This window comes from Camelus dromedarius, chromosome 12 (assembly GCF_036321535.1).
Source record: "Camelus dromedarius isolate mCamDro1 chromosome 12, mCamDro1.pat, whole genome shotgun sequence".
Taxonomy (NCBI): domain Eukaryota; kingdom Metazoa; phylum Chordata; class Mammalia; order Artiodactyla; family Camelidae; genus Camelus; species Camelus dromedarius.
Window position 1 is genome coordinate 31,950,132 of NC_087447.1, and position 10,452 is coordinate 31,960,583.

A 10,452-nucleotide genomic window follows, 5' to 3' on the forward strand; every position below is an offset into this window, starting at 1 on the left:
CCTCCGGGGAGCGAAGGCGAGTTAAGGGGCGGGGTGGCGCGGTGGGGCGTGGCACCCCGGGGGGCGGAGCCGAGCCCCGGAGGCGAGGCGGGGCGGGCGGAGCCGAGACAGGGTGGGGGTGGGGCGTTGCCGCAGAGGGGCGGGGCGGGGCGGAGCGCCGCTGCTCGGTAGCCCGGCCGCCGGGTGGGGGCGGAGCGAGCACAGCTGACTGGGACGCGCCGCTGACCGCGCAGTTCGCAGTTCTCCGGGCCTGGTCTGGGGCGAGCCCGGGAAGGGACCACCCCGCTACCGCGGCCGCGACCCCCATGGGGATGTGCTATCCCTGTCCCACGGAGGCCGAGCCTCCCTCGCCAGACCTGGTGAGTAAGGCCGCCTCCCCGCGTCCCTGTGTCCGCCGGCCCGCGTCGCGCGCACCTGTTCCCGGAGTGGCGCGCGTGGAGGCCCCGCGCTGCGGGCGCCCGGGCGGGCGGTTGACGCGGTGGCGCGGGCCGCACAGCCTGTGCGAGGGGCACCCTGGTGGCGGAGACGGGTGGACACGCTCCCAGGGACCTTGAGGTCCTGCCAGCGGGACCGGAGCAGCTGCCTCCGCGTGGGTCCGTCCGCTTCCGTTAGAAACAAATTGTCGAAAGGAGGCTCCAGGGTCCTTTTACCTGTCGCTGGCTGGCGACATCGGGAGTTCGTGGGACGCAGGCGTACGCGGAAGGCGCGGTGTGGAGGCCATTCCCGGAGATGCGGTAGATGGAGTTAGGTAGGGGGCAAGAAGAGATTCCGTGAACTGGCGTGTTTCATGTTCTAGGAGATGTGCATTTTCCTGTGTCTGTACCAGCTGCTCAGAGAAGGTGCTTAGTAAAGTCTCGTACACTCCGCTTAATTGGACATTGTACTGATCAATGATTCCCCTTTAGTATTTATCTTTCTTTTCGTTTTTTTTTTTTTAAAGAACATCTTATGTAGTGCAGAACGTACAATTTGTAACGTTGTCACGTTAGCAAATAAAAATACAGGGTGCCCAGTTAAATTTGAATTTTCAGATAAACAAGAAATACCTTTTAAAAATACGTAGACTTACCCCATGCAATAGTTGAGACGTACTGTAAGTTATTGGTTATTTAGCTGGATAATTTCAGATTTAACTAGGTGGTTTGTGGTATAATGCATTTATACTTTATGTAGCTTTCTCTTTTTAACAGTATTTTTACATTAGTAGTCCATACAGGAAGTTGATAACAGAAAACCTAAATTCCTCTCTTCTCCTTTCCAGCTAAAAATTCGTTGAAGGAAATGAATTGTTTAGGGAAGTACATTAACTCTTCAGTCATTTGATCATAAGTTCTCAAAATTACCTGCAGGTTGATATGGGAAAGTTCAGCTTGTCTTTCTTGCTACTGTTCCTTTGGAATATTCTTAATTTTGTTTATATGGCTGTTGATAAAATACCAGTCTGCCAGCGTTTGTTAAGCTCTTCCCACACCCCACAGATAACCACATGGCTCACTACTTGAATGTCACTTTATCTTGGAGGCTTTTCTTCCCCACCGTAAATAAAATAGAGCCTCCACTCTCCCACTCACCTATCCTTCCATTTCTTTTCCCTCATCCTCTTCTTTTTGTTTCTCCAAAGCTCTTAACTTCTGTCTGACAGATGTATTCATTTGATTATATCTGACTATTTGTCCTCATTGAAATGTAAATTCCAAGTGGGTGGAAACATTTATCTGTGTTTTTTCTCTGCCATATCCTCAGCACCTAGAAAATTTCCTGAGGCGTGACAGTTGTTCAATAAGTATTTGTCCAATGAACGAATGAACAAAGGAACGTATTGTGGTATGGGAAGCAAGAGAATGATCAGTACAGCTCCCAAGAGAATGCTCCTTACTGTCTTAGATATTTAAAGAGTGTATAACTTATGGTTATGAAAAGTAGTAATACATGATATAGAAAAATTATAGTCACTGTTTCCCAACAAGAAACAGTGCATCTCATAAATTTCCTCCAGTCCTTCCTGTCCTGCACGGTGAGGTTTGTCCATTTCATTCATGAAGTTTTCCTGAAAACACCAGCCCACTTCAAACTCCTTTTTGACTGGCAGTATCAAACCATGTTATTTCCCTGCTTGTATTATTAAATGTCATTTGTTTTATTATTGTCCTGACCAGCTTGTAAGCCCTTTAAAAAAAAAAGCATAGATTATTTTATAGGCCAATATATATGTGTGTGTGTGTGTGTGTATATATATATACACATGAGATAAACTATATATATGTTATATATATACATGTCTCATCATGTGCTTATTTGAAGGTATACTGATTGGGAGAACTAAATTCAGAAAGTTGAGTGTTTTATAAATATTTTAAATAATGGCATTCTTAGTGGGACATTTTGGGCCAGTAGTTAATATTTTTGTAAACTGTTATATTACCTATAATAAAAGTGTATAAATTATCAAGGAATATGTTTGGTTTTATTTTAAAACATTTTTTACACATTTTTCCTAGGAAGAGAAAAGAGCAAAGCTTGCAGAGGCTGCAGAGAGAAGACAGAAGGAGGTGAGAATAAGAATAAAATTCTGCCTTAGATAATTAAATTTGTACTTTTTTCCCTTATAGATGTCTATTACTAGTAGTATTCACTAATGAAAATGGTATTTGATATCCTATAAATTCAAATTGAAGGTAAACATTTTTCAAAATGATTTCTGTGTTGCTCTAAATTACATTAATGTATTTATATCATTTATGGTATGAAAATCACCATACACATGTCTTCTGTAATGTGAGATGCCCCTTTAATAACATTCCTCCTTGGGATGAAATGACAGTGCCTACAAAACACTGACAGATATGAAGTAACTTTTGGGGAGAAATTTGTATGGTTGCAAAATACCCTATGAAGAAATGAAAATATATTTCATGTAAAGCTGTTGTAGAAATAGTCTAATTCTTTGTTACCAAAAATAGGCCAAAGCTCCCACCTCCAAAGAAAAACCTAACAAGGAACGAACAAACAAAGCACACCTACTGGACACTGGAAACTGATTTTTGTTATTTTTCTACATTTCTTAACAATTTTTTTGAAGGCTGCATCTCGGGGCATTTTGAATGTTCAGTCTGTGGAAGAAAAGAGAAAGAAAAAGGAAAAAATGGAAAAACAAATTGCTACATCTGGACCCCCACCAGAAGGCGGACTTAGGGTAAGTACTTAAATTTACTTTAAATTTAATATACTGGGAATTTTTAAAAACTTAAGTAGCAACCCATTCAGAAATTTCCTCAGGAAATGGATTATCTTAAAATTGTGAACTCATTTTAAAGCATGAATAATATAGATTGGAAGAAGTGTCAATTTATTTGGACATTCCAGTGTTCATTGGAATAGATTTGCTTTTTCCCCAAACTGAAAAGAGACTTTCCCTGATTCTCTTAACTGTGTATCATAATACTTCATACTTATGTAATTGATGACAATCTTAAAGGTGTAGAAAATTAAGCAATATGGAATAATATAAAGCAGAAAATAAAAAATGACCCAAATTCAGTGTCATTTTGACACTGTCATTTCTAATCTCATACATCAGTCTTACTAAATTGGATTACACTACAACCTCCGCTTTTTTCACTCAATGATTTGAGATTTTTGAGCTTCCCATTGTCACACATTATCACAGTTATGTAAATGTTAATTTGGGCAATAGGGTATACAGTGGTGAGTCTGATATATTCCCCTCCCAACCATAGCAGTTGTCGCTCTTGACACGAGAAGTACAGTGATGGGCAAGTTAAACAAGGGCCCTGAACTTGGGCATCTTTACAGTCTCTCAGGACTATAAAGGTTTAATTTTGTAAGTTAAAGCTCAGGAAAATAATGGTTCAGATATTAAAATTTTCTTCGTTGGTCCATTTTTTTTTAAAAATTGAAATGAATTGAATTCCTTTACAGTGTTGTGTTAGTTTCTGGTGTACAGCAAAGTGATTCAGTTATTATATTGAATGTAGTTCCCTGTGCTACACAGCAGGACCTTGTTGCTAATCTGTTTTATATACAGTAGTTTGTTTATCCCTCCTCCACACCTTTTCCTCTTTGGTAACCACAGTTTTGTTTTCTGTGTCTGTGAGTCTGTTTCTGTTTTCTAAATAAGTTTATTTGTATCATGTTTTCAATTCCACATATAAATGATATCATGAGATACTTGTCTTTCTCTGACTTCACTTAGTGTGATATTCTCTAGATCCATCCATGTTGCTGCAAATAGCATTATTTCATTCTTTTTTGTGGCTGAGTAGTATTCCACTGTATATAAATATTGGGTCTACTTTTAAAGGAAATACATTTCTCAAGTGTATTTGTGAAAAGGGAAATGTCTTGAATTTGTCATTTAAATTTAACTTCTCAGTTATGAGATTTATGAGCACTTGTTTAGCTGTTTCACTGTCTTCTCAATTCAGTTTGGTTTTTGTTCTTAAAACTCTGTATAAATATGTTTAGGTGTGTACACCCCTAACTTGTTGGGGAGGCAGTTGAGGAGCAGAAGTGATTCTGGCTCAGGAATATCCCATGGAAATAAGATTTTTCTGTGTATATTTTATCATTGCATGTTACTTCATCTAGTTTCATTTACTAGATAAAAGTAAAAGAAAACAGTGTTTTGTTGTTAACTTTTAACAATGTGTAAAATAGCTGCTTTCAAAATTAAGGTAAATGGCTGTGACCATTGTGTTTATGTTTTATATGTATATACATATATAAAACTTTTTTTAAAGCTTGAGACAATCTTCTTGGCTAAGAATTAAAATGAGAAAGCATAACTTAAAGAAAATTGACCAATAGATAAAGGCAAAAGTGAATTAATAGTTGGAGAAAACTATATATATAAATACGTTGCCATAATAGAATAGATTAAATGTAAAGTAAAACAGTTGGGAGATACAAAGTCAAATATTTATCAGAAGTATAGCTTTCAATATTCTGTTGAGATAAAGATCTATGTGACCAGGTTTACTTCATATAGGATTCTCAAAAACAAAACATTTGTGAAAATTAAATTATGGGACTGAAAAGGATGCTGAGATCAACTCTTTCATAGTAAAAGAAATGGAAGTTCTGAATGACTTAAAGTCACATATAATGTTAGAAAAAAGCACATTTCTTATGTATATATAGTAAGAATTAAGAAGGTACTTATTTTACATGTTCTAAGCCAACAAATTTAATATCAGTTTTTAAACTAAGAGAGAAAGGGGCTTTCTTTGTTAAACCTGAAGTTTTCCTGCCCTGAAGCCTGCAGATTAAAAATAAACTAGGTCTTATATTGCTTCTGGTCCCTTCAGAAGTGCTCTAAATGAAAAACATCTCAATGTTAAATTTGGTAACTTTTTTTCCTTGACCACCTGCGTTGCTCATCGAGAGCATACAGTGAAGTTCAAAATGAATTTTTGGAGGCTGGGGATAGCAAAAAGGAAGATACAAGACAGAGAGTAACTTTAATCGTCAAACCATTTGGCCTACGGTCCCGTGAGGGCCGCGGTCAGGCCCAGAGTATTCTATAGTGTAGCTCAGTTCTTCCTAACCAGACTGACTCCATGGTATACGGAAAACCTGTCCTTCCCTGTCTTCATGGCCTCCTCACGTACATCTGACTAGCTCTGTCTCCGGCCAGGACAGTTGGCATTGGCAGTGCTCACTGTCTTCTGGAAAGGCAGCCTTGTTTTAAGATGTCAGTGTGATGATGGCATCAGGACACAAACTGGCATCAGTTCAGGATGTACCAGCGCAAGAGCAGTGGCAGACCTCCAGCGTAGTGGCTCTCAACTGTGGCTGCACGCTGGGTGCTCATGGGGAGCTTTCAGAAAGGCTGAACCTTGGGGCTGACCTCACACCAGTCGGAATCCCTCAGAGCCTGGCTTAGCCGTTGGGGTTTTTAAGCTCCCCGAGGTAATCTGATGTCAAACCTGATTGAGAATTACTGCTCTAGTGTTTGTAATGCTCAGTCCTAAGAGAGATTTTGTGGGAAATTGAGTCTTGTGGTAAAAATTTTTTTACAATCCTGAATACTCTGTTATATACTGAATCTCCTTCTTGGAGATTAAAAAAGGCACAGTATTTAAGTCTCTAAGAAGTCCTAAAATAAAGGAAAGCAAGTTTACTTGGATTAACCTTTAACTTTCAAACTTTATTTAAATACACATTTTTAAGAAATATGCAATACCCAGTAATATTCCTTGAATGTACTTAGAAAATGCTGCTCAAGAGACTAGCAGGTATCTCTGGCCCTATCCCAGTGGTTTTTTCAGAACTTGCTGTTACAGATTTAATAAACGTGATTAAACAGAACAGCAAATGGAATAGTTTCTCAAATCAAGCAAAGACTTTTCCAAACCATTATTTAATAATTTCTATCATTTCTTTGCTCCGTGCCTCAAACAAGAATTTCATTATTTTTATTTTGTAGTTTCACTGTTAACCTTTGTCTTGAGATATTTGGTTTTGTTTTTCCTTTACTGATGATTGTATATTTGAAATCTAGTTCTCATTAATCTGCCTGGATATTTTGTTCTACTTCTTAATATTTTTAAACCATTATATATCTTATATCAGGCTTTTGACTATAATTTCAAGTTTTATTAATTGCTGCTATTCACAGAGATCATTTTGCATTTGTATAGCCCATATTCCCCTCTTAGTTTGTTTACTGGAATATTGTTACATAACCTTAAATAAAATTTACTTTTCTCTGTGTTTTTTTTTTTCCTCTGTATATTTTTCTTTTCTAGTGGACAGTTTCATAAAGCATAAAATGAGTGGAAGAGTGTACTGCCAGGAACTAAAATCTGCAATCAAGTGGACATCCTCAATTTAATTTCTTCTCTTTGAATAAATGAAGATTCAGACTTTATAATTTTGGTACCCTTGAATGCAGTGCTTTTTCATAATTGAAATATTGAAAATGCTGTTGATTTTCAGAATTAGAAAATGGCCAGATCTTTCTTTAAATATCTATTTTCCCTGCATTTACTCTTCTGCCAATAGGTGATTTGCCAATTTTAAGTAGTTAAAACGTGGACGTAAATAGTGAATATATATTTGTATATTGCATGTGGAAATTCTGCATACATCTCAAATATTAAGGTTTGCAATTGTGTTTTCCCTTTTTTTTTAAAATAATCTAGCCATCTATAGTTTGCCAGTTAACCTTACATCTCTTTATTTCCTTATATATGAAGACTTTTGCTTAAACTTATGGATTTAGTGCCTTTAAACTGAAAATCATCAGGGAAAATCTTGAAAAATCATGTGAAGGGCTTAGTGAAGGAATACAATAAATTTTTATAACTTACTAAGAAATGAAAATTTGTAGAAAATGTTGAATTTCTCCTAATTTATTTTCTACTTCTGTAGCTTATAAAATTAACATACTGTGTTTTACATTATAGTCAAGGTTTTTGTTGTTGTTGTTGTTGTTGTTGTTGTTTTGCTTGCTGAATTTAACATTGTATGTTAGTGGTACCATCAGAGGGCAGTGATGTACTATTACACAATATCAGATTCAGCTCTACAAAGATCTTTGTAGTAAATGAATGAGTTAAACTAAGAATCTGGATGGGTTGTACTTAATGGTAATGTATCTTTCCAAATTTCATAGGTGTTTTTATTCTTTTTGTATTTATTAAAGGATGATCATAATATTTATACAGATGTGAAATTGCCAAGGCAAGTATGAATGTATGAAAAAGAAACGTGTAAGTACTATATTTAAAAAGATCTACTTTAAACTTAAAAAATGTTATAAAGTAATTCTATATGATGCATTGTCATAAGCTTTTTAGATTTTTGTTCATGAGTAACATGTTTTATAGCAATTTTATTTTTTGAGTTTTTTTGTATATAATAAGCGAAAATGGAAGAATTACTGTATCTTTTAATTTGGTTGCTTTTTTGGATGATAAGGCTAAACCCTAAATTAGAATTTGCAGATATTAAGTGCAATAGAGACTGTAAATTAAACAGACCAGCTCATTTGATTTGCAAGAAGAAACTGAACAACTATCTCACTTACCCCTCCCACAAGAGTTGTGTTATATTGAAGTATATTGTCTATGTTAATTTTGGAGAGTTTGAACTATAATGTAGAACTCTTGACTCCTCATTGGAAAAATCACTTTCTTCTACCATGGAATGAAATATTCTATGAATATCCAGGCAAGAAGTATAGTTAGAGACAGGTTCAGTTTTCTTCATCCTTTAGAAGATCAGTGGTATTTTTGTTTGTATAGTGAAATCATTATATTTTAGAAATAAAAGTTTTGACTTTATTATACAGTTAAGTTTTCTGAGGCAAAAAGGGAAGAGGACCATTAATAGATGAATGGATATAGAACCAGAGCCTGTCATCCTAGAACTGTGCAGGTTTTTTCCTTCCAGTTTAACGCAGAAAGAACAGTTTTATCTGTACTGCATCTTAGAGAGTGACAGTTTGGGTTGGTATAAATAAGAAGTTTATATCCAGGGGATGATGTCCTATTTCTAATAGTTTATATCCAAATGCCATGCTTATTTACTGTTGATCCAAGAACGTTATGCTGCTGTAGTGCTTTCTAGGAACAGTGGGATATGCCGTTTCCGGCCATGCCCTGCCTCCCTGGGTGTTAACGGCTTTCTCCAAAACCACGCAGGTTGCTTGGGCTAAGGGGCTGTACTCAAAAGTTAGGAAGAGGAAGGAGTAAGGGGAGACTTGATCCCTGATAGGAAACTAATAAGTGACTACTTCAAAACAATGTACACACACACACACACACACACACTCTCCAGGCATCTTCCTCAAGAGTTATGAATCAGTTCCTGATGAAAACTTTAGCTTAGAGCCAATTTCCTATAATTCATAATTTAAATAGGAAACCATTATAATCCTTAAAATGTCACCCAGACCCCCCAACCAAATTATTAAAATCTGAAACAGTAAAATGCTTATATGTAACAATCATGTTAAGATGTAAAATGCTTAAATCATTGCTTCTTCATTCTAATCATTAAACTATTAACTATGACTGGTAACAAAAAGTTGTGTACTGTCACACAGCCCCTTTGTTGACAGGCATGTTTTTTTTAAACATCTGTATGTGATACTCTTGTTCCACTGATTGTATTTGGAATGTAATTAATAGTTTTCTCACACATGGTTTTATAAATTCTGTATTTTGCCTTTCAGGGGTACAAATATACATTTTCCTATATAAAAAAATTGGCTTTGGCCATTTCTGTTTAGCAAAATTTTATCTTCACTATACCTTAATTAACTATAAATAGGCATGTTTCTTTTCCTGTACTCCCAAGGAGATATGCCATTATTAGTCTCCTGTGTTCTTAGAGAAAAATTGTAATAAAGGTTCTGTCATCCTTGGTACCTCAGAAGAATTGACATAAGCTATGAATTTTCCTTTTCTCCTTCTGCAGTTCAACTTGTTTATTTTCACTGATAAGAATTATGCTACACCCTTAGAAGAAAAAGTACCTCTTGTCAGTTTTAGATTTGAATAATACCTGCATAACCAGGTCAGTAAGAGGTAGGGAGATATGCATACCTATCTGGGTTGACATTTAAGGTGTATTCCTTTAACTCCCCAGGTAAGCATCCCAGATTCCCATGACAGCTATATGTGCTTTATAGGTTGATTGAAATGTGGTACTCTTTCCTCTGATTTTTTTTTAAAGCTACTGACACCAGCCATTTGCATATATAGCAGACTTTGAAGAAATTTTGGTTTGATAAGTTTGTTTCCTGACAACTCAAACGATAAATTTCTCATGTGATCTGACTTTTTATTATCCTGTTTTCCCCCTTCTAGGTATGTTTCATCTTGTAAATATTGCCTCTAAATATGATCATTATGGTCTAAGTACTGAATATTCATAAATTACTTGACCCGGATGTGATACTTCTGCTGTATCCTGCATTGAATTGTCTATTTTTATAGCACCACACTTGGCTTGGGTTGAGTTTCCAGTTAATGTCCTCTAGTCATAAAAGCAAGTTTGAGCCATCTTTTGCAGGTACTTCAAACTTGCCTCAAATGGAATTAATTTTGCACACAAACTGGCTCTGTCTAGGCTGTTTCTCTGAAATCTCTTTTGTCACATAAGTCAGAAGTCAAGGAGTTTCCTAAACTCCTCACTCCACTCCTAAGGTGCCCTTTTCTCATTATACATTTGTTAGTCAGGTTATAAGTACCAGACATACTTGAAAGTCGGTTAAAAAAAATACCAAGTGTCTTGATGTAGAAAATTCTTCAGGATCTACACAAAAAATGTGTGGAACTAATACATTTACATTTAGCAAGGTTGCATAATACCAAATCTTTATACGGAAAAGATCAATTCTATTTCTATATGCAAGTAATGAACAATCTGAAAATTAAAAGTTCCAAGCATCCAGTATCAGCACATAGGATAAAATACTTA

At 36.5% G+C, this 10,452-nt stretch overlaps 1 protein-coding gene across 1 annotated transcript; it reads left to right on the forward strand.

Annotated features, from left to right (window-relative positions):
- Positions 1-195: 195 nt before the first annotated feature.
- On the forward strand, positions 196-6,895 carry SVIP (small VCP interacting protein). Its single transcript, XM_031459870.2, has 4 exons — positions 196-359; positions 2,499-2,549; positions 3,080-3,193; positions 6,771-6,895. Exons 1-4 carry the CDS (start codon positions 306-308, stop codon positions 6,783-6,785), a joined length of 234 nt encoding a protein of 77 aa, XP_031315730.1. The 5' UTR covers positions 196-305; the 3' UTR covers positions 6,786-6,895.
- Positions 6,896-10,452: the final 3,557 nt, after the last annotated feature.

Bases quoted from the DNA above. Each gene is read 5' to 3' on its own strand.
- SVIP (XM_031459870.2), top strand. From the start codon at position 306: ATGGGGATGTGCTATCCCTGTCCCACGGAGGCCGAGCCTCCCTCGCCA. The intron at 360-2,498 runs GTGAGTAAGGCC...CATTTTTCCTAG, and splicing joins AGCCTCCCTCGCCAGACCTG to GAAGAGAAAAGAGCAAAGCT. The intron at 2,550-3,079 runs GTGAGAATAAGA...ATTTTTTTGAAG, and splicing joins CAGAGAGAAGACAGAAGGAG to GCTGCATCTCGGGGCATTTT.